At 49.6% G+C, this 24,036-nt stretch overlaps 1 protein-coding gene across 1 annotated transcript in view; it reads right to left on the bottom strand.

The window, feature by feature from the left end:
* Positions 1-23,711, bottom strand: part of TRA2B (transformer 2 beta homolog) — a 30,421-nt gene extending 6,710 nt beyond the window's left edge. The window contains exons 1-6 of the mRNA XM_073647855.1: positions 23,528-23,711; positions 11,214-11,359; positions 10,649-10,811; positions 10,367-10,555; positions 9,240-9,355; positions 6,816-6,908 (exon numbers count right to left, since the gene is read on the bottom strand). Of these exons, the coding sequence (XP_073503956.1) occupies positions 6,816-6,908; positions 9,240-9,355; positions 10,367-10,555; positions 10,649-10,811; positions 11,214-11,359; positions 23,528-23,563 (743 nt within the window). The 5' untranslated portion in view covers positions 23,564-23,711. The remainder of the gene's footprint in view (positions 1-6,815; positions 6,909-9,239; positions 9,356-10,366; positions 10,556-10,648; positions 10,812-11,213; positions 11,360-23,527) is intronic.
* Positions 23,712-24,036: the final 325 nt, after the last annotated feature.

Below are 24,036 nucleotides of genomic sequence, written 5' to 3'. Positions count from 1 at the left end.
ACTTGGCCCCATCCTGGATCTCCTCATACCTAACAGACCGGACATTCAGTGTCTCCCACTCACACACCACCTCTTCATCTCGCCCCCTATCTGTCGGTGTCCCCCAAGGTTCAGTTCTAGGACCCCTGCTCTTCTCCATCTACACCAGGGGTCTCAAACTCGGCTGGGTATATGGGCCGCACATGGAAAAAATTTGAATTTGGGGGGCCGCATTCTTTGTTCAATGTGACATTTTTAGTGATACAATTTTTTTTTGTATACACCTTTTGAACATTTTTTCCGTGTTTATTTTTTTATAGCTTGGGTCGTTATGGATGTGGCGATAATAAACGTGCACTTTTTTGTGTTTACTTTAGTTTACATATAAAACAGCATTTTTAGTGCCCAATATTTTTTCAGGCTTTATTTTTATTTTTTTGATTTTTACAATTTTGTTTCCCCCAATTGGCCACATACAGTAATATTGTCTTACAATTAGCATCATATAGTAATAATGGCAAACATCTTGTAGTAATGTGCCCCCCATCCAGGTCCCCATCCTGTGGCTATGTGCCCCCCATCCAGGTCCCCATCCTGTGGCTATGTGCCCCCCATCCAGGTCCCCATCCTGTGGCTATGTGCCCCCCATCCAGGTCCCCATCCTGTGGCTATGTGCCCCCCATCCAGGTCCCCATCCTGTGGCTATGTGCCCCCCATCCAGGTCCCCATCCTGTGGCTATGTGCCCCCCATCCAGGTCCCCATCCTGTGGCTATGTGCCCCCCATCCAGGTCCCCATCCTGTGGCTATGTGCCCCCCATCCAGGTCCCCATCCTGTGGCTATGTGCCCCCCATCCAGGTCCCCATCCTGTGGCTATGTGCCCCCCATCCAGGTCCCCATCCTGTGGCTATGTGCCCCCCATCCAGGTCCCCATCCTGTGGCTATGTGCCCCCCATCCAGGTCCCCATCCTGTGGCTATGTGCCCCCCATCCAGGTCCCCATCCTGTGGCTATGTGCCCCCCATCCAGGTCCCCATCCTGTGGCTATGTGCCCCCCATCCAGGTCCCCATCCTGTGGCTATGTGCCCCCCATCCAGGTCCCCATCCTGTGGCTATGTGCCCCCCATCCAGGTCCCCATCCTGTGGCTATGTGCCCCCCATCCAGGTCCCCATCCTGTGGCTATGTGCCCCCCATCCAGGTCCCCATCCTGTGGCTATGTGCCCCCCATCCAGGTCCCCATCCTGTGGCTATGTGCCCCCCATCCAGGTCCCCATCCTGTGGCTATGTGCCCCCCATCCAGGTCCCCATCCTGTGGCTATGTGCCCCCCATCCAGGTCCCCATCCTGTGGCTATGTGCCCCCCATCCAGGTCCCCATCCTGTGGCTATGTGCCCCCCATCCAGGTCCCCATCCTGTGGCTATGTGCCCCCCATCCAGGTCCCCATCCTGTGGCTATGTGCCCCCCATCCAGGTCCCCATCCTGTGGCTATGTGCCCCCCATCCAGGTCCCCATCCTGTGGCTATGTGCCCCCCATCCAGGTCCCCATCCTGTGGCTATGTGCCCCCCATCCAGGTCCCCATCCTGTGGCTATGTGCCCCCCATCCAGGTCCCCATCCTGTGGCTATGTGCCCCATCCAGGTCCCCATCCTGTGGCTATGTGCCCCATCCAGGTCCCCATCCTGTGGCTATGTGCCCCATCCAGGTCCCCATCCTGTGGCTATGTGCCCCATCCAGGTCCCCTCTTGATGCTATGTGCCCCATCCAGGTCCCCATGTTGTGGCTATGTGCCCCATCCAGGTCCCCTCTTGTGGCTATGTGCCCCCTGTGCTGTTCTTCACACACATAAAAAAAAAAGATGATTCTCACCTGTCCTCCGTTCCCTCGGCGGCCTTCCTGCAGATGTGGCCCGCAGGCACCACAGAGTCAGACCCCTTGACGATCCCGACCTGGTCCAGGAGGAGCCGCCGACAGCAGCGCTGCATTGCCGCACAGAGACCGTCTCCCAGCACAGCATTTTCAATGTCAGCCGCCGGCCAATCAGAGGCCAGCAGCTGACATCTGCATATGGCAATGACGTCATACTCGCTGCGCCGACACGCAGATATCAGCTGCTGGCCTCTGATTGGCCGGCGGCTGGCATTGGAAATGCAGTGCTGGGAAACAGTCTCTGTGCGGCAATGCAGCGCTGCTGTCGGCGGCTCCTCATGGACCAGGTCGGGATCGTCAAGGGGTCTGTGCCTGCGGGCCGCATAAAGCAGCCTCAGGGGCCGCATGCGGCCCGCGGGCCGCGTGTTTGAGACCCCTGATCTACACCTTAGGCCTGGGACAGCTCATAGAGTCTCATGGCTTTCATTATCACCTCTATGCTGAGGACACACAGATCTACCTCTCTGGACCCGATATCACCTCCTTATTAACCAAAATCCCACAATGTCTGTCCGCTATTTCATCCTTCTTCTCTGCTAGATTTCTAAAACTTAACATGGACAAAACAGAATTCATCTTTCCGCCATCTCATTCAACCCTCCCAACGTCAAATGGCTGCCCACTCTCCCCAGTCCCTCAAGCTCACTGCCTTGGGGTAACCCTGGACTCCGAACTCTCCTTCAAACCACATATCCAAGCCCTTGACACTTCCTGCTGACTCCAACTCAAAAATATCTCCCGGATCCGCACATTCCTAAACCATGAATCTGCAAAAACACTAGTGCACGCCCTCATCATCTCCCGCCTTGACTACTGCAACCTCCTGCTCTGTGGCCTCCCTTCTACCACTCTCACACCCCTCCAATCTATCCTAAACTCTGCTGCTCGACTGATCAACCTGTCCCCCCGCTATTCCCCAGCCTCTCCTCTCTGTCAATGTCTTCACTGGCTCCCCATTGCTCAGAGACTCCAGTTCAAAACCCTAACCATGACATACAAAGCCATTCACAACCTGTCTCCTCCATATATCTCAGACCTAGTCTCCCGTTACATACCTACACGCAACCTCCGATCCTCACAAGATCTCCTGCTCTACTCCCCCTCTTATCTCCTCCTCCCACAACCGTATACAAGATTTCTCCCATGCTTCCGCCCTACTCTGGAACTCTCTACCCCAACGTATCAGACTCTCGCCTACCATGGAAACCTTCAAAAGGAACCTGAAGACCCACCTCTTCCGACAAGCCTACAACCTGCAGTAACCACCGCTCCACCATACCGCTGCACGACCAGCTCTACCCTCACCTATCCCTCGTAGATTGTGAGCCCTCACTGGCAGGGTCCTCGCTCCTCCTGTACCAGTCGCTGTCACATTGTGTTCAAGATTATTGTAATTGTTCTTGTATTATACCACTTTTTCACATGTAAAGCGCCATGGAATAAATGGCGCTATAATAATAAATAATAACCCTTTCGCTCTCGGGCCGAGCTCCGAGTATTTATAGCTGCTCATATTTCTTACACATCCCTCACATGTAATAAAGCTGTCAAACAGTTTCAAATCATGCACACGGGAGCGATTTAACCTCATCACCGAGCAACTATAAATACTCAAAGCTCGACCCGAGCATACTCGGACAGAACATACTGTACTTGCTCAACACTAGTTAAAAGCAATTTCTATTTTTTCCAATTTTTTTTTTTTTTTTTTTAAGACCAAAAACACTTGACAAGACTTTGAGGGGCCTATGTGACATCATTTTAAGAACTGCACCCCTTAAGAGTGCTCAAAATCACATTCAAGAAGTTTAACCCTTTAGGTGCTTCACAGGAATTAAAGCAATGTGGAATGAAATAATGAACATTATAATTTTTCCCACAGAAATCATGTGATGGCTTGTTTTTTTTTTTTTGCGGGACGAGTTGAGGTTTTTATTGGTACCATTTTCGGGCACAACATTTTTTTTGATCGCCTTCTATTCAGATTTTTAGGAGGCAGAACAAAAAAGGCAGCAATTGAGGATTTTTTGTAATAGCGTTCACTATGTGGTAAAAGTAATAAGACCGTATTATTTTGCGGGTCTGTACAATTATAGTGATACCACATTTTATATTTTGACACTTATCAAAACTATTTTAAAGAAAATAATTGCATCACTATATTTTCAGCGCTATAGCCTTAATTTTTCTGCTGATGGAGCTGTATGGCGGCTTGTTTTTTGAGGGACAAGATGACATTTTCAGTGATACCATTTTTATTTACATTAGTCTTTTTTGATCAAGTTTTATTCCACTTTTTTTGGGCAGTATGATGAAAAAGCAGTTTTTGCCATGTTTTTATTTACTTTTTTTACTGTGTTCACTGAAGGGGTTAACTAGCATGACAGTTTTATAAATCAGGTCGTTTCGGACGTAGCGCTATTCAGAGAACTTCATTTTTTTTGGTTTAATATAAATATACATGTTTGTTTGGATAATATTTTCTTCATTTTCTAATTGTGATTTTTACAATTTTTCATTTAAAAAATAATTACTTAGTCCTTCTATGGGACCTTTACCTTTTATTACTCTGATCACTGGTATAATGCATTGCAATACATTACACCAATTTTTTTTTTTTTTTTTTAGACCATGCTAATAGCATGCCATGACTATTGGCAGGCCCCCTCCCTCTCCTAGCCTTTTAAATGCAGTGATTGATATTGATTGCAGCATTTAGGGTGCCACAAGACTATTAACCATCTAGATGCAGCTGTCATTGACCGCTGCATTAAAGGGGTTAAATGGCCATGGTTAGTGCCTTTATGGATCGAGGCTGATGCAGTAGGATGTCCGCTATAGCGTACAGCTGATATCTGCTGCATTTTCACCTGTTGAGGGATGTTATTTTATTATATGTTAGGTCAGTAAAAAGGCATGTTGGTGGTCATTAAAGGGTTGAATGAAAACAGCCTTTTCCCAGCACATACGTAACAAAAATCAATGCTCCAGTTGGTGAAGTCAGTATAAAATGGGTAGACTCCTAAAATATATAGTAAATTGAGTACAGTAGTTCAATGCAGTAGGTGTTTGGGAAAGTTATGAAGTGTCCTATAAATGTCTGTTCTGTTCCTGATCTAAGGATCTCGGCTTTTAGTTGAGATGAATCTGTGCTGCACTTTACGTACATGCTCAGTAGTGAGGCTGTGCTGTGGAGTAAAAGTCAGGGAAATTGAGGAGACTGATGTGTGGCTTATCAACTTCACAGCCCTGCCCAGACAGTAATCCAGGTCCTGCTTTAGGCTGTGCGCCCACGATGCGCTTTTTAAGCGTTTCCGCAACGGCAAAAACGCTGCAGAAAAGCTTAAAAAAAAAAAAAAAAACCACACATGGTAGAAGGCCTGCCATGTCCCTCAATGATAATCCGCATGTGCTTTGCACATGCTGCGGAAATTTCCGCTGCGGATTATCATTGCGGAAAAAAACACGCAGCACTACCAATTATTTTGCGGAAGCGCTGCATTTTCACCGCCATTGACTTGCATTAGAACGCGCCAATTCCGCATCTGTACTTGCGTAATTGGCGCGTTCTAATGTGCGGATGGTACCCGGGTGTAGAGGAGAGGAGAGTCATCCACACCCAGGTACCATTAAAAAAGCTGTAAAAAAAAATAAATAAATAAATAAATAAAATGTATACTTACCTTCCGGCAGCCCGCGCTGCGCTCCGCCTTGCTTCCCGGCACTTCGCGATGGAATGAAGGACCTGCGCTGACATCACAGTCATGTGACGGGTCACGCGACGCTGACGTCAGCAGGTCCTTCAATCCACCGCTGCCGGGACAGTGAAGCAAGACAGCGCGGGCCATCGGAGGGCAAGTATACATTTTTTTATTTTTTGACATTCTCTCGGTCACACTATATAAATCCATGCAGTTTGCATGGATTTATATAGTGTGACCTAGTTGACAAGCACTTTCCAAGTGATGCTAAAATAGCTTGGAAAGCGCTTGTCAACACGCATGCGGAAATGCAAGTGAAGAACGCTTCACATCCGCATGTCCCTGGCAGGAAAACGCATGTACAATCTGCATGCGTTTTTTTTCTGCCAGGGAGATACAGAAACGCTCAGGAAAAAATCCTGAGCATTTCTGCATCGTGGGCACATAACCTTAGACTCATTCACTGATGACACACAGCTGAGCTAGTTACAGTTAGGTCACACAAAATGGCCATTGTCCACAGCAACCAGTGTTAATTGCCTGCAAAGATACTGGCTTACCACTCTCCTCAGCTGACCGACCAACAAATGCACACAAGGCCTGGCTCTAGACATAGCTAGCCAGGTCCATAACCAGAACCTCCAGTGGTAAGTTTTAACCCTGTCCTGCAACACCAACAGCCAATTATAACAGTGTGTTAACACTTATGCAACCACATTTTAATTTCGTTACTTTTCCTCCAAAAGTTTGTTTCTCCGTGGACTTGTACAGATATAGGGGATACTAAAGATGGAAAATGCTCTGAAGTGATTTTTCTTGGCGAGTTATTTACACGACAAAAACCTGGTATTTTGTCAGAGGTGTGTAGATTGAAAGCAACAGTTAAAGTGTTAACAGCATCATTCAGCGCTAGCCCTCATAGTTACTGTTAAAGGCAGATGGCTGTGTAACACCCAGCACCTGCCTTGTGTGGAGGCAGCTGCGGAGCCTATTCCATATACCTGCGCCATGATTTCGGAGTATATCAAAGGGTGGGGGTAGGTGAATGGCAGATTGTAGATCAGATTACAGTCATTAACTGCCATGGTAAATGCAGATTCTAGCATCTAAGCCGATGGAAGCAGGAGGCTCCCACCACCACCACCACCAATGCTTTAGCTCACATGTTTTTCTTTTATGGGCAAGGAGCATTTTACAATTCTGACTTTACCTGTAAGATGAACGACTATAGTATTCCCGATCGTCATAACCTCCACGTTCATAACCTCGTTCGTAGTAGTCTCTTCGGCGTGAACTCCCACTACTTTAGAAATTAAAGCAAACAGGGGGAAAGTAAACGATCACACTCCCAACGTATATCTTTCACACTTTGGCAAAGCCTATGAATATACAATATCTTGAAAGGAGAGAATATTCATTTGAAGATTTAATTAGTTCTGTAAACTTTATAAGGGCTACCTTCTAAACTAAAAACAGAACATTGTGGACATCCTGCCAGTATGCTCGTGTGTCGCAATGAAATACTTTTTTAGTTGCCATTCCCTCGTTTTGGACCTCTGTCCCAGACACGGAAACCGTACAAACATGGATCAAACAGTTATGGCTCAGCCAGTGGGCTGATTTCTAAATGCAGTCATCCGTGTCTGATGAAAGACGCTTATCAGAATAGACAATGGTGCACATTTTAGAAGTGCTAGTGGAATCTCTACTTCTAAATGTGTACTCTGAAGGCCGCCTGTTTCCTCCAATAAATTACATACATGTTCTGTATTAACTACTTCTATCAAATGCTATAAAAGGGGAGAATTTTAACAGTGCAATCTTGGGTACCCCAAGCCCCAGCTTTATAACAGGTTGATTTAGAGTGTAAAAATCGAATGAAAGATTCTGCTTAATGTGGTTGGCCACCTCTTTATTTTCCTTCATGTAAATTGCCACAGATGGGTTCTTTCAGGTGTCATATAATCAGTAGAGAATCTCCTGACTTCTGGGCTCTGGAATCTGAGGTGACATTAGGCATGTGCCTTTCATGCTGTGTCAGTGGGCAGGGCTCCATTCTTAAGAGCTCACTGCATCTGTATACATTGCTCACATAATTCTCCTATCCTCCATGCACAGTTTTCTCTTCCAAAGTACACCTTATAACAGTGAAACATGTTTAGCTAGTAAACAGCAATTATGAGAGGCTTCATTGCCATGGCTGGTGTTGTGCATTTTTATTTAGAGTAAAGGCCTCTGTACACAAACTAAAGTCATCTGAAAAGGTCAACATCGACGGGTTTGCTTAATTATTTAATGCGTATGGCGGTGGGGGCGCCAGCCGACTGATAGTTAAGAGATGCTGATTGCGCCGTTGGCTTTGTCACAAGAGAACACAGAAGTGCTTGGCCGAGTGAGTGCTACTGTGCATGGGAGTGTCGGCCAAATGATTGGCCATCTGCAATTTAACGTGTCTGGAAGGCCTGAAGGAGCCTTGCCTGCAGCAGTGTCCTGGACAAGAGATCACGCTCCTGCCAAGGGTCATATTGTGAAGGTGAAGCTGGGGGAAGGGTGTGGTTTAAGCAGAGTTGCAGGGAGTGTGTTTGCTGCTGGCTTGTAGCCAAGCACAAGGGATGTGACCTTGAAAAAGGAAGCGATTGGTATGAACACAGCTGGTGTCAGGGGACATGGAGAAGAAGCAAGAAACAAAACTTGAAAACTACATTAGATTCTTTAGTGACATCTAACAAAAAAAACAGTAACCGAGTAAGGCTGTGTGCCCACTATGCATTTAAGCAGCGGCAATTCAGCTGCGGAAACTTCTGCTGCGGATCATCATTGCGGAAAAATCCACAGCACTACCAATTATTTTGCGGAAGCGCAGCGTTTTCGCCACCATTGACTTGCATTGGAGCGCATGTCATCCGCATCACTGCATCTGTACATGCGGATTATATGCGTTTCAATGTGCGGATGGTACCCGGGTCTGGAGGAGAGGAGACTCCCCTCCAGACCCGGGTACCATAGAACCTGTAAGAATAAAATAAAAAAATAAATATTATACTTGCCTTCTGATGGCCCCCGGTGTCATAATCTGCTCGCTGGCAGGTCGCGGTAGACTAAAGGACTTGTGCCGACGTCATTTAGTCATGTGACGGGTCACACGACCGCCGTCGGCAGGTCCTTAAGTCTTCCGCGAGCTGCCGACAAACCAGGACGCACCAGATAAAGACTCCGGGGGCCCATCAGAAGGTAAGTATATCTTTATTTTTTACCATTCTTTTGGTCTCACTGTATAAATCCATGCCGTTTGCATGGATTTATATAGTGTGACCAAGTTGTCAAGCACTTTCCAAGTGAGGCTAAAATCGCTTGGAAAGCACTTGATAACCCGCATGCGAAGAACGCTTCACATCCGCATGTCCCTGGCAGGAAAACACATGTACAATCCGCATGCGTTTTTTCTGCCAGGGAGATGCAGAAACGCTCAGGAAAAATCCGGACATTTCTGCATCGTGGGACATAGCCTTAGGGTAGTGGAGAACCTCCAACTCCTATCTGAGAAACACGTTTACAATTCCTACACTTCAGGTACAGGAGCAACAATAGGCAAGCTTCCATGTGGAACACAACACATCTCATCCTTTATACTTACTAGGTCGGTCTTCCCATATATATCCCTGGTGTAGGAGTATGAGGCCTTTTTGTTATTGAGAAGTCAACTCTTATCCTTCTTCCATCCAGTTCCATGCCATTGGCACGTTCTTTTGCCTGAGGAAAAAACAAAAACCATCTTTATGTTTTTTGGCACAGGACCATTTCTGCTGCATGCAGGGGGATCTGCTCGTCACCTGTATGTAGCAGAGACGATCAGACAACTGCTGCTTCTAGTCTCCTATGGAGACTATTGAAGCATGCAGTAAGTGAAAAAAAAAAAAAAGTTTAAATCACCCCCCTTTCGCCCCATTCAAAATAAAAAAAAATTATATAAAAAAAACCTACATAGACATATTTGGTATCGCCGCGTTCAGAATCGCCCCATCTATCAATATAAAAAAAGAATTAATCCGATCGGTAAACGGCGTAACGAGAAAAAAATTCTAAACGCCCGAATCACGTTTTTTGGTCGCCGCAAAATTGCAATAAAATGCAATAACGGGCGATCAAAACATCGGATCTACCCCAAAATGTTATCAATAAAAAGTCAGCCCGGCGCGCAAAAAATAAGCCCTTACCCAGCCCCAGATCACGAAAAATGGAGACGCTACAGGTCTCGGAAAATGGCGCCATTTTTTTTTGGGTACCAAATTTTGGAATTTTTTTCCACCACTTAAATATAAAAGAACCTATACATGTTTGGTGTCTACGAACTCGTAATGACCTGGAAAATAAGAATGGCAGGTCAGTTTTAGCATTCAGTGAACGTGGTAAAAAAATAAATAAAACTGTGGTATTGCACTTTTTTTTGCAATTTTACCGCACTTGGAATTTTTCCCCCTGTTTTCCCGTACACGATATGGTAAAACTAGTGATGCGTTGAAAAGTACAACTCGTCCCGCAAAAAATAAGCCCTCACATGGCCATAATGACCAAAAAATAAAAACGCTATGGCTCTGGGAACAAGGGGAGCAAAAAACGAAAAAGCAAAAACGGAAAAAGCTCTGGTCCTTAAGGGGTTAAATGATAATTTTCAGCAGCAGTCGAATGAAGATGGATAGATAGCGTGAAGGAAATAATCTTAAAATACAAATTACATTGAGAACAATTACATAATATTCTCACCTCCTTAGCATCATCAACATTTTCAAAGTAAACAAACGAGAATCCTCTAGATCGTCTTGACTGCTGATCATACACAATGGAAACATCAGCTATTGGACCATATTTTGAGAACACCTCTCTTAAATCACGCTCTGTGGTATAAAGACTTAGGCCAAATACACCTAAGCAACAGTTTGGATCAGGGTTTGCCTAGAGGGTAAACAAAGTCACAACCTGATTAAAAAATTTTAAAGGTCTAATGGTAATTTTTTTTAAAGAATTACTAAAAAGTGGTAAACATACTCTATTGCCTACATGACGTCTACGATTTGACATAGGAGAGTGACTATGGCTGTGACGTCGTCTATAATCTCTGCTATATGAACGGCTTCTTGATCGTCTGTGGGATCGAGAACGAGTACGCGATCTAGTATAGTGACGACGAGAACTTCTCCTTGATCTTGATCTGGGGAGAGGAAAGCGAGAATGGGAGGGGGGAGCAGGGGGTTGAAAGGGAAAAAAATATATATACTTGTTTAGTAACAGTATTTAATACCAAAAAAATATCTGCACTAAAAGGATATTTTCCAAGCTGAAGATTCGTTTTTTGCAGTTACTTTGAGACAGCAAATTGCTGAATCTTTATAAATATGCACTGCCAGAATTCCACTGTTGCCTGCATGGGCAGTCATTAATTGGCATACTAGCGGTCATGAGCCAATCGCTCAAGATGGCAGCAGAGAAGGGGGGGGAATACTGAAAGTGTGCACATTACAGTTAGGACTCTACTTTGTGACTGCAGAAATTCATATTCAGCCTAGAAAGCCTTTTAAAAAAAAACAGTACAAGCAGAACCGTGAAAACAAACCTCGATTCAGATCTTGATCTAGATTTGGATCTTGAACGTCTTGATCCCTCTTTCGAACGAGATCGTGCTGGAGAACGATTGGGAGAGTGGCTTGCAGACTTGCCTGAGCGTCGAGCACTTCCACTCCTTGAAGCAGATCGAGATTCCTAGAACACAAGTCGTACATTAAGCACAAATGACTATTGCCACTGCATTAAAAAAAAAATACTTCCTTCAAAGTTGAAGTCTTTAGTAAGTCTGAGTGAAATTGAATTACAACCCCATTTTTTACCTACGTGTTTTACCCTGTATGCTTGCTTTAACAAATAATGCATGCATATAATTTGATATATACAGGGACACAGAAACAGACTAGTAATTACTTAGCGTAGAGCTTTATGATGCCAGATTACTTCTCATCTTAAACTTCATTTTTATTTCTTTCTTCATTCTTCATTTTCAAATTCTGACTTCTTTTCATCTTCCTGACTTCATAAATATTTCTTAAAATTCTACAAGTAGGGCTTCAGTTCTTACAATTAGCATGCATACTTTTTTTTTTTTTTCATATTTCAGCTTCACTTATTTCTGAGCTTCAAAAAATTCTCATATAATAAACGTGTCAAATGACGACTTCTGTATTTTCCTTCTTCAATATTAACCTTAACAGAAAAAGAACAGGATGGAGTTTAAAATCTTTAGGATCAAAACTCTGAAATCTAATTGAATGTATAAGAAAAGTAATCTGAATGCCATAACGGCTTTGACTGCCCTGATACGTGCCCTCAAATATGAAATGCCAGCTAGCATTCTACAGCATGCGATAGTATAGTGCAGCACCAGTCACTCAATCTAAATTACACTACATTAAATGGTTAGAAATAGAAGCCTTTATATTGGGTGCCAAGGTTCAGTGGAGTCATTAAATAAATAAAAAATGTACATCTTGGATTGAGAGTTGCAGTACGTTAGAAGATGGGCCACAACAGTGGCAGGCTAACGGCATGTGTTCATTATGACTTTCAAGTGGATTATGCCTTAAAAAGCGCAAAAAAAAAAGTCGCTTCAGGAAAAGCCAGTCGACAGCATGGTGGCTCAGCGGTTACCACTGTTGCTGTTTTAATACTTGGAGTTTGTATATAAAGGGGTATTGGAACACCCCTGTGCGCAAGTGCAGTTTGTTTTAAATGGGAGGGACGGGAGGAAAAAAAAAAAATAAAAAAAAGAAGAAAGTAAAGCTAAAACCTTTAGAAAGATGGAGTTTAAGTGCCAAAAAACCCGCACCATTTTTAATTGTAAATAATTCATGAGTCCATTGTGCAGTGATAAAAATAGTAAGAGGAATATCAGGCACGTTGATTGCTCTCAGTAGGAGAAACAAGAATAATCTTGGACTATACAATACCTTTTTGTGGCAAAAATAAAATGATGCTACCAAGCAAGTCTGAGATTACTAAAGGTCTCATCACAATATATTAAGCATACGTAGCTGGCATATGCCTTTAATGGCAGATTGCTGCAGTTAATATTCCAAATGCTGTTGTCAGCAGCATTGACAACCATCACCAATGCGATTGCGAGGAGCTCATAGGTTGCAATGACACCTAGAAGCAAGGCAAAGGCCCCCTCTGTGCCTGTCATTTGGTTTCCCTTGCGACACTAGGGGCCAAAGAAAACTCATTTTTACCATATACAGTAGGAGACCCCAACAGGTGGCTCACTAGCCCTTCATGTATTGCTCGGGACTGTCAGCTTGGCACATTAGAACCACGTATAACAAAATGCTATGAAGAGCAGGTTTTTAGATGGTTACTTGTGAATAGCCCTGTACAGAAAAGATCTGATGAGCATATATAGGCCTTGGTATAGTATAACACCGCCAGTCAGAAAGTGCTTGAAGCTGGATGCAATAGTGTAGTAGGAGTGCTTGGTGCAAGAATACTGAAGGGTAGGCAAGGTGGGAACCAGGGCTGTGGAGGAGTCGGAATAAAATGGACGAACTCCTAAAATATATTCTAAATTGGGTTTTGTAGTACAATGGAGGTTTGTGCTGTATTTTTTTTCATAAATATTTGGGAGAGTTATGAAATGTCTGTTCTATTCCTGATCTAAGCTTTTAGTTGAGATGAATCTGTGCTGCACTTTATGTACACGCTCAGTAGTGAGCCAGGGCTGTGGAGCCGGGAGTCAGGGAAATTGAGGGGCCTGATGTTTGGCTCACCAACTCCACAGCCCTGGTGGGAACCCCTGGATCTAGATATGCCACCTCTGATTTGTATGGGGAAGCTTTGAGCATCTTACCAGTAATGGGGCCTCTGGTTGTCACTACTGTGGGGGAGGGTAGAACAGGAGATACATTTCACTACTTATAAATTACACTTTCTCATCACGCAAAAGAAACAGGCCGCCATTACGGCCATGTCAGCAGAAAAAAAAAAATTAGAAAAGGTAAGGCCATTTGAAAGAGAAGAATAAATGAAAATACAAAACAACTAAAATTAGCTGCATCCTTAAGAGGTTAATTACTCAAGTTGTGCGCTGCTAGTTTAGTCCTAATCATACCAAACATTGCTTTTATTTGAATGACTACTGGTAAATATTAACCTGTTTAAATTATTAAAAACATACATTTTATGTAGTTCACTTTTTTGGTGGTTTGTGACTCCATTCTTCTTGTGTGCAAGTGTTAATAAATAGTTTCTATTTTTGGATAAATTTTAAAATTTTAGGGAGAATATAATTTTTGCAGTGCTCTTAGTGCACCTATATAAATGGTGCCTTGTGAATACGGTTATTGCTTAAACCTTTAGTAGAAAAACAGTCAAAATTACTTCAGTAATCAAGTGAAAGGGTATGTGCTAGTAAGGATCCATGGAGCAAACCGAACAGCAAGATGTCAGATGCACAAGATGTCAAAGAATTTAAGGGACGCAACTATTATAATTCACACCTTACATAAAAGTAGTAACAAAATATTAAAGAACGTTTATAAAAAAAAAAAAAAAAAAAGAAAATGCACAAGACCAGTCACAGTGCTATCCAGGCAAAGATATTAATGACCCATTCACAGGATAGCTAATCAATAGACTGATTGGGTCCGACAACCCCACCGATCAGCTGATATTTGCTTCGAAGCCAGCTACACTTCAAATGGACCTATGCTCAGCAGCTCCATTCATAGTGTTCACATCCTGCGACCACCGGACCACACTGATCTGCTACTGATGACCTGTCTTTTGGATAGGTCATTAATGCTTATTCCCGGACAACCTATTTAAGGGTCCTCAACACTGTATTTAGAGAAACAATCTATTCATTAGTTCTAAATAGTGTTGAGCGGGCATGCTCGACACTGCTCGGTACTCGCCCAAGCACCGAGCATTTCCAGGTTACTCGGGCGGGAGCTCGGGTCTCCGCCCTGCATGTTTGGCGCTCTTTACAGAGCCAATGAACATGCAGGGATTGCCAGCCAGTCACTGTAATGCCGCAGCCATGTTGGTTGTGGGCATTACAGCGATTGGCTGGCCGCACAGAGTCACCGCGAGTATTTAAAACCGGGCGCTGCCTTTGACACAGTCGCTCCGGATCAGACGGTGTAGGGAGAGTGCTGCTGAGCTAGGGAGAGATTTATACTGCGAAATAGGTAGTGTAGGGTCTCTAAAGCCTGTAAAATCAAAAACAGTCCTTCTGAGGACTAATATCCATCCCAGATATCAGACAGGCAGGCTGTCTAGGAGATGCAGTGGTTATACCAACAAACACTGCATTACAGTCCTGTGTGCTGGTGCTGCTCAAATTGCTAGACTTAGCCACAGGTCTCAGGGGCCACCCGAGTATCACGGTGAGCTCGGCCCGAGCATTTTAGTGCTCGCTCAACACTAGTTCTAAATGATTAATGGATGTGTACCAACACCCACTGAGGTCAGGAGGGTAAGATAGAAAGATGCATAAGGGCAATGTATCTGTATAAGTCACAAGAGTAAAGATTATACTAGAACTCAGTGTTCCTCAACTCCAGTCCTCAAGAGCCACCAGCAGATCATGTTATTAGGATTTTCTTAGTTATGGTGATGGAATTATTACCTGTGCAATACTAAGAAAATTCTGAAATCATCATCTGTTGGTGCAACATAAGAACTGGAGCTGCAGATCACTGCTATTAACACAACACGCTACTGTTTGCCCTTGAACACCAAGGCTTCATTTAGAAGTTTGATTTTCACATACTAGAGCAGTTTTGATGTGTTTAAGTACAGCTCAAGTGAATAATGCAAATTAAAGGGGTGGCCAGCCACTTTCTGCTCTTGGTGCAGTTTTCCTCAAACTGGCCAGCACTTTTGTCCATTAAATTGCTGCGAACGGAGGAGCACATGTCCAGACCAGTCTGGACACATGCTGCTTTACTAGCAGCCATTTTATTGACAGAAGTGCTGGTCAGTATGTAAGGAAAACTGCACCAACAAGGGAAAGTGGCCAGCCCCCTCAACCTTGAAATGCTATTCCAATCTCAAACCACTGGAGACAATTATATGGAAAAAGCTAAGAAAGGCTGAGCTACATCATTTCCGTAACTGTCATTAAAGGGGTTGTCTGGCCAAACATAACATCGTCCGATGATATGCCACTAAAGTCACCTAATTGCTGCAGCCAATCACTGCTGATGGAAGGGTGATGCATCCTCTTTATTATAGAAGATCCAATGTGGTCTACATTGGATCCAGGTGAGTGACTTATTTTGGGAAGAACAGATTTAAACTACCTCCTATTCCAGCAATGCCGAGTACAGGGCTCTGCAGCCCCACCTTGAATGGAGCGAGATGTGCATGCCCAAAGTCTGCTCCATTCATAATCTATGGGAGTGTTAGAGAAAGCAGAGTAAGAGACTCTTGCTATTCCCATCTACATTGAAGATGGGACTCCGCAGAGGCATCACTGGATCTGGGGATGTGCGAGTAACTGCCAAGTATACTTTATAGGTCTGCAAGCTTTCGAAGAACTGAAAACTAGAGATGAACGAACCCGAACTCAAGTGTTCTGGATTTGTAACGGACACTTAGTGTCCAGTGCTAAAATGAACAGCGACTTCCCCCGGAAGCCCATTTTAATGTTCGGAGTTCCAGGAGAGGGAATGGGGTTCAGGTACAGGTCTGATAAACGAACAAAACTTTGGTCTAAAGTTCGGGTCGGGTACCAGAACCTGAACTTCCAAGGGTCTGCTCATCCAAACTTTAAAAAAAAAAAAAAAAAAAAAACACACACACTTATTTACCTCTCTTTCCCATGTCTACTTTGTTGTAGCAATTATGTGGAATACATCCAAGTAATTTCTGCAGGCTGTCACCAGCTTTAAAAAGGTGTTGTCTGCATGCACTTTATTTATGAACAGCAAAAGATCACAATGGGTTGCTATGTTAGTTGAAGACCTCCATGCATGCCATCACTCAGCCTGGGGTTCAGAGGACACACACTTCTTCAACCGTAACATTAAAACATTATGGGTCTCAGAAAGATATATCTATTTTTTTTTTTAACTATATTTTCCATATCTTGTTCTTCACCACTAAAATGACCACGTTTGGCATCTCTGTAAGGCTATGTGCACACGGTGCGTTTTTCACGCGGAAATGGGCCAAAAGCGCTAGGTAATCCGTGTGCCAGCAAATGCAATGACAATCCTGAAGTGCTGTGCACATGATCAGGAGTTTTACTGTCAGGATTGTCATTGCGTTTAATTCTGAAGCATGTCAATTCTTTGTGCGTTTATGCAGCGTTTTTCACCCATTGACTTCAATTCAGTCAAATCTGCAGCAAAAAAAGCAGGTATAAAATTATTTACGGACTTGCTGCGTATTTGACTGACTCAATTCAAGTCAATGAGCCAAAAATACACAAAGAACTGCCCGCAGAGACTAGTCTTCCCCTCATCCTACAGCCACTCCCGCTGACAATAGCAGGAGAGGTAGTCTCCTCAGCAGGAGTCTGTGCGCACTGTATAAAAAAAAAAAAAAAAAAAAAAAACCCACACACTTTATATTCACCTGTCTGCCGTACCAAGAGTGTCCCACGGCGATCCGATCACCCGGCAGCAGACTAACAGGAGCACGACCGGCTGCCGGGACTGAGGTCACTTGAGCTATTCAGCTGATCAACTCACTTATGGCACCAGTGAGAGAGAAATTTCTCAAGCAACACTGGTGCAGTAAGTGAGGTTGTTGGGGCTTATCAGCTGATGCACTCAAGTGACCTCAGTCACAGCAGCCAAGCGCTACACTTTCTATGGCGGCCCTGTGGACGGGGTTTCACCCCACATCATAGCATGCAACTCTGCGCTTTCCCAGTGAATGCAGAGGAAAGCGCGCAGCGGATGCTGGGCTGTGAAACCCTGCCCACAGCCAATCAGAGGGGAGCGCGTCACTAGTTCACGCTTGGCTGCAGCCGGAACTTGACATGACATCAGCAGATGTCAGAGCCGGTTGCAGCAGGGACACGAGACGTCTGGTGAGCGGTAAGCAATAGCGCAGCTCACAGGCAACAATGCCCACGGGAGGCATTTACAAAAAGTCTTATTTCCACTTTTTAAAGCTACGGGGGAATTCTCTATAGTAGTGGACAGCCTCTTTAATACTTAGCAGTCGCCATCTTCACTCCTGCATGGTGTGACCACAACTTTCTTGCCGGCTTGCACTGCAGACCATTGCTTCTTTTGGTGACTACCGGCCAAACGAGACACTGTAGTGAGCCAGCTGGTCACAGCTGTGGTCACGCTATGCAGGAGAGAACTGGAACAGCAGAAGACGGTGTGAAGTAAGTGTTTTACTGCACACACTGAACTCTAACGGATGGGGAAATGAAAGGGACGTCAGAACAGAATGACTATTCAAACTAGTGACAGATACTCAGTGCTCCATAGCGGGGCCAATCATTTATATGCACCTTCCCATCAGCTTGTTTTCCCATCTATCTTCTCCCTTCTCTGGCTCCATGAAGCCAGAGCTGTCAATCAAATAAGGGGGGGGGGGTGAAGATAGAGGGAAAACAAGCAGGAGACGGGGGTGGGGGAGGGGGAAGTCGAGGTTAGCGTCACACCGCCGGAGACGGGGTGGGGGAGGGGGAAGTCGAGGTTAGCGTCACCCCGCCGGAGACGGGGTGGGGGAAGTCGAGGTTAGCGTCACCCCGCCGGAGACGGGGTGGGGGAGGGGGAAGTCGAGGTTAGCGTCACCCCGCCGGAGACGGGGTGGGGAGGGGGAAGTCGAGGTTAGCGTCACCCCGCCGGAGACGGGGTGGGGGAGGGGGAAGTCGAGGTTAGCGTCACCCCGCCGGAGACGGGGTGGGGGAGGGGGAAGTCGAGGTTAGCGTCACCCCGCCGGAGACGGGGTGGGGGAGGGGGAAGTCGAGGTTAGCGTCACCCCGCCGGAGACGGGGTGGGGGAGGGGGAAGTCGAGGTTAGCGTCACCCCGCCGGAGACGGGGTGGGGGAGGGGGAAGTCGAGGTTAGCGTCACCCCGCCGGAGACGGGGTGGGGGAGGGGGAAGTCGAGGTTAGCGTCACCCCGCCGGAGACGGGGTGGGGGAGGGGGAAGTCGAGGTTAGCGTCACCCCGCCGGAGACGGGGTGGGGGAGGGGGAAGTCGAGGTTAGCGTCACCCCGCCGGAGACGGGGTGGGGGAGGGGGAAGTCGAGGTTAGCGTCACCCCGCCGGAGACGGGGTGGGGGAGGGGGAAGTCGAGGTTAGCGTCACCCCGCCGGAGACGGGGTGGGGAAGTCGAGGTTAGCGTCACCCCGCCGGAGACGGGGTGGGGGATGGGGAAGTCGAGGTTAGCGTCACCCCGCCGGAGACGGGGTGGGGGATGGGGAAGTCGAGGTTAGCGTCACCCCGCCAGAGACGGGGAGTCGAGGTTAGCGTCACACCGCCGGAGACGAGGTTAGCGTCACACCGCCGGAGACGGGGAGTCAAGGTTAGCGTCACACCGCCGGAGACGGGGTGGGGGATGGGGAAGTCGAGGTTAGCGTCACACCGCCGGAGACGGGGTGGGGGATGGGAAGTCGAGGTTAGCGTCACACCACCGGAGACGGGGAGTCGAGGTTAGCGTCACACCGCCGGAGACGGGGTGGGGGAAGTCGAGGTTAGCGTCACACCGCCGGAGACGGGGTGTCGAGGTTAGCGTCACACCGCCGGAGACGGGGAGTCGAGGTTAGCGTCACACCGCCGGAGACGGGGAGTCGAGGTTAGCGTCACACCGCCGGAGACGGGGAGTCGAGGTTAGCGTCACACCGCCGGAGACGGGGAGTCGAGGTTAGCGTCACACCGCCGGAGACGGGGTGGGGGATGGGGAAGTCGAGGTTAGCGTCACACCGCCGGAGACGGGGTGGGGGATGGGAAGTCGAGGTTAGCGTCACACCACCGGAGACGGGGAGTCGAGGTTAGCGTCACACCGCCGGAGACGGGGTGGGGGAAGTCGAGGTTAGCGTCACACCGCCGGAGACGGGGAGTCGAGGTTAGCGTCACACCGCCGGAGACGGGGAGTCGAGGTTAGCGTCACACCGCCGGAGACGGGGAGTCGAGGTTAGCGTCACACCGCCGGAGACGGGGAGTCGAGGTTAGCGTCACACCGCCGGAGACGGGGAGTCGAGGTTAGCGTCACACCGCCGGAGACGGGGAGTCGAGGTTAGCGTCACACCGCCGGAGACGGGGAGTCGAGGTTAGCGTCACACCGCCGGAGACGGGGAGTCGAGGTTAGCGTCACACCGCCGGAGACGGGGAGTCGAGGTTAGCGTCACACCGCCGGAGACGGGGAGTCGAGGTTAGCGTCACACCGCCGGAGACGGGGAGTCGAGGTTAGCGTCACACCGCCGGAGACGGGGTGGGGGATGGGGAAGTCGAGGTTAGCGTCACACCGCCGGAGACGGGGTGGGGGATGGGAAGTCGAGGTTAGCGTCACACCACCGGAGACGGGGAGTCGAGGTTAGCGTCACACCGCCGGAGACGGGGTGGGGGAAGTCGAGGTTAGCGTCACACCGCCGGAGACGGGGTGTCGAGGTTAGCGTCACACCGCCGGAGACGGGGAGTCGAGGTTAGCGTCACACCGCCGGAGACGGGGAGTCGAGGTTAGCGTCACACCGCCGGAGACGGGGAGTCGAGGTTAGCGTCACACCGCCGGAGACGGGGTGGGGGATGGGGAAGTCGAGGTTAGCGTCACACCACCGGAGACGGGGAGTCGAGGTTAGCGTCACACCGCCGGAGACGGGGTGGGGGAAGTCGAGGTTAGCGTCACACCGCCGGAGACGGGGAGTCGAGGTTAGCGTCACACCGCCGGAGACGGGGAGTCGAGGTTAGCGTCACACCGCCGGAGACGGGGAGTCGAGGTTAGCGTCACACCGCCGGAGACGGGGAGTCGAGGTTAGCGTCACACCGCCGGAGACGGGGAGTCGAGGTTAGCGTCACACCGCCGGAGACGGGGAGTCGAGGTTAGCGTCACACCGCCGGAGACGGGGAGTCGAGGTTAGCGTCACACCGCCGGAGACGGGGAGTCGAGGTTAGCGTCACACCGCCGGAGACGGGGAGTCGAGGTTAGCGTCACACCGCCGGAGACGGGGAGTCGAGGTTAGCGTCACACCGCCGGAGACGGGGAGTCGAGGTTAGCGTCACACCGCCGGAGACGGGGAGTCGAGGTTAGCGTCACACCGCCGGAGACGGGGAGTCGAGGTTAGCGTCACACCGCCGGAGACGGGGAGTCGAGGTTAGCGTCACACCGCCGGAGACGGGGAGTCGAGGTTAGCGTCACACCGCCGGAGACGGGGAGTCGAGGTTAGCGTCACACCGCCAGAGACGGGGAGTCGAGGTTAGCGTCACACCGCCAGAGACGGGGAGTCGAGGTTAGCGTCACACCGCCAGAGACGGGGAGTCGAGGTTAGCGTCACACCGCCGGAGACGGGGAGTCGAGGTTAGCGTCACACCGCCGGAGACGGGGAGTCGAGGTTAGCGTCACACCGCCGGAGACGGGGAGTCGAGGTTAGCGTCACACCGCCGGAGACGGGGAGTCGAGGTTAGCGTCACACCGCCGGAGACGGGGAGTCGAGGTTAGCGTCACACCGCCGGAGACGGGGAGTCGAGGTTAGCGTCACACCGCCGGAGACGGGGAGTCGAGGTTAGCGTCACACCGCCGGAGACGGGGAGTCGAGGTTAGCGTCACACCGCCGGAGACGGGGAGTCGAGGTTAGCGTCACACCGCCGGAGACGGGGAGTCGAGGTTAGCGTCACACCGCCGGAGACGGGGAGTCGAGGTTAGCGTCACACCGCCGGAGACGGGGAGTCGAGGTTAGCGTCACACCGCCGGAGACGGGGAGCCGAGGTTAGCGTCACACCGCCGGAGACGGGGAGCCGAGGTTAGCGTCACACCGCCGGAGACGGGGAGTCGAGGTTAGCGTCACACCGCCGGAGACGGGGAGGGGGATGGGAAGTGAGGTTAGCGTCACACCGCCGGAGACGGGGTGGGGGATGGGAAGTGAGGTTAGCGTCACACCGCCGGAGACGGGGTGGGGGATGGGAAGTGAGGTTAGCGTCACACCGCCGGAGACGGGGTGGGGGATGGGAAGTGAGGTTAGCGTCACACCGCCGGAGACGGGGTGGGGGATGGGAAGTGAGGTTAGCGTCACACCGCCGGAGACGGGGAGTCGAGGTTAGCGTCACACCGCCGGAGACGGGGAGGGGGATGGGAAGTGAGGTTAGCGTCACACCGCCGGAGACGGGGTGGGGGATGGGAAGTGAGGTTAGCGTCACACCGCCGGAGACGGGGTGGGGGATGGGAAGTGAGGTTAGCGTCACACCGCCGGAGACGGGGTGGGGGATGGGAAGTGAGGTTAGCGTCACACCGCCGGAGACGGGGTGGGGGATGGGAAGTGAGGTTAGCGTCACACCGCCGGAGACGGGGTGGGGGATGGGAAGTGAGGTTAGAGTCACACCGCCGGAGACGGGGCGGGGGATGGGAAGTGAGGTTAGCGTCACACCGCCGGAGACGGGGCGGGGGATGGGAAGTGAGGTTAGCGTCACACCGCCGGAGACGGGGCGGGGGATGGGAAGTGAGGTTAGCGTCACACCGCCGGAGACGGGGCGGGGGATGGGAAGTGAGGTTAGCGTCACACCGCCGGAGACGGGGCGGGGGATGGGAAGTGAGGTTAGCGTCACACCGCCGGAGACGGGGCGGGGGATGGGAAGTGAGGTTAGCGTCACACCGCCGGAGACGGGGTGGGGGATGGGAAGTGAGGTTAGCGTCACACCGCCGGAGACGGGGTGGGGGATGGGAAGTGAGGTTAGCGTCACACCGCCGGAGACGGGGTGGGGGATGGGAAGTGAGGTTAGCGTCACACCGCCGGAGACGGGGTGGGGGATGGGAAGTGAGGTTAGCGTCACACCGCCGGAGACGGGGTGGGGGATGGGAAGTGAGGTTAGCGTCACACCGCCGGAGACGGGGTGGGGGATGGGAAGTGAGATTAGCGTCACACCGCCGGAGACGGGGTGGGGGATGGGAAGTGAGGTTAGCGTCACACCGCCGGAGACGGGGTGGGGGATGGGAAGTGAGGTTAGCGTCACACCGCCGGAGACGGGGTGGGGAATGGGAAGTGAGGTTAGCGTCACACCGCCGGAGACGGGGTGGGGGATGGGAAGTGAGGTTAGCGTCACACCGCCGGAGACGGGGTGGGGGATGGGAAGTGAGATTAGCGTCACACCGCCGGAGACGGGGTGGGGGATGGGAAGTGAGGTTAGCGTCACACCGCCGGAGACGGGGTGGGGGATGGGAAGTGAGGTTAGCGTCAGCCTAAAGATATGCAAACAGGTGGCCTGGTTACTGTTGCCCCTATACAAAAAGTAGGACTCTGCGAATTAAAGATAAATAATCCGCCCTCCCCACATGGCGCAGCTGAAACGATTCAGGGGGAGGTGGAACAGGGCAGACAAAGAAGCCACTGTGAAAACAAAAGCCCCCTGGATTATCCCAGCTGCCGGTAGGAGCAAAGCTGGGCCCCGGGCCACCACGGAGCTCTCCGCCCCCCGCACAGCGGCCTCACGTTTTCCTCAGCCGTCACAGCGCGGAGCCATTTCACAAGAGCTGTTATTCGCCTCACAAAATGGCGCCCGGCTCGGAGGCGCCACAGTGCGCACCGCCATTACCGGGCACGGACACTGCTGTGTGACTGCTACAGGTCACCAAGGCGGCATACTACAATGTGTGACCATATGGAGAAAGAAACCCGGGAAAATACTGATATAAGAAGCCGTCCCCTCACCAACCTCCAGGACACGCCATAGTGCGCAGCCAGAGCTAATGCACATTAATACTGACCCGATCGCCAAAATTCTGCTCCCCGTTGTCGCTCATCTTCGCAGCCGTGTGCCCGTCCTCTGCGATGGCTCTTCAGGAAGTGAAGGAGCTCGTGGCGGCTACACACTGCTATAACTGAGGCGGTCACAGGAGGCGCGAACACTCCTTCTCCTCGGTGGGAGGGGCCATCTACTCTGCGCCTGCGCACTGCGATCGGATAAAGGCTATGTGCCCACGATGCAGAAATGCTTCGGATTTTTCCTGAGCGTTTCTACATCTCCCTGGCAGAAAAACCGCATGCAGATTGTACATGCGGATTGTACATGCAGTTTTCCTGCCAGAGACATGCTGATGTGAAGCTTTAGGCTGTGTGCCCATGTAGCGTTTTTCAAGCGTTTTTGATGCGGAATTTCCGCAGCGGAAACGCTTGTAAAACGCTTGGTAACCCGCACCCCATGTTCCCCAATGGGATTCCGCAAGTTCTATGCACATGCTGCGGATTTTTCCGCAGCGTTAGGCTGTGTGCCCAC

Source organism: Phyllobates terribilis, unplaced genomic scaffold, assembly GCF_046119375.1.
Source record: "Phyllobates terribilis strain yellow unplaced genomic scaffold, ASM4611937v1 Scaffold_9__5_contigs__length_417890890, whole genome shotgun sequence".
Classification (NCBI taxonomy): domain Eukaryota; kingdom Metazoa; phylum Chordata; class Amphibia; order Anura; family Dendrobatidae; genus Phyllobates; species Phyllobates terribilis.
Note: the sequence above shows the minus strand (reverse complement) of the source record. Positions and strands in the feature narration are given on the sequence as shown.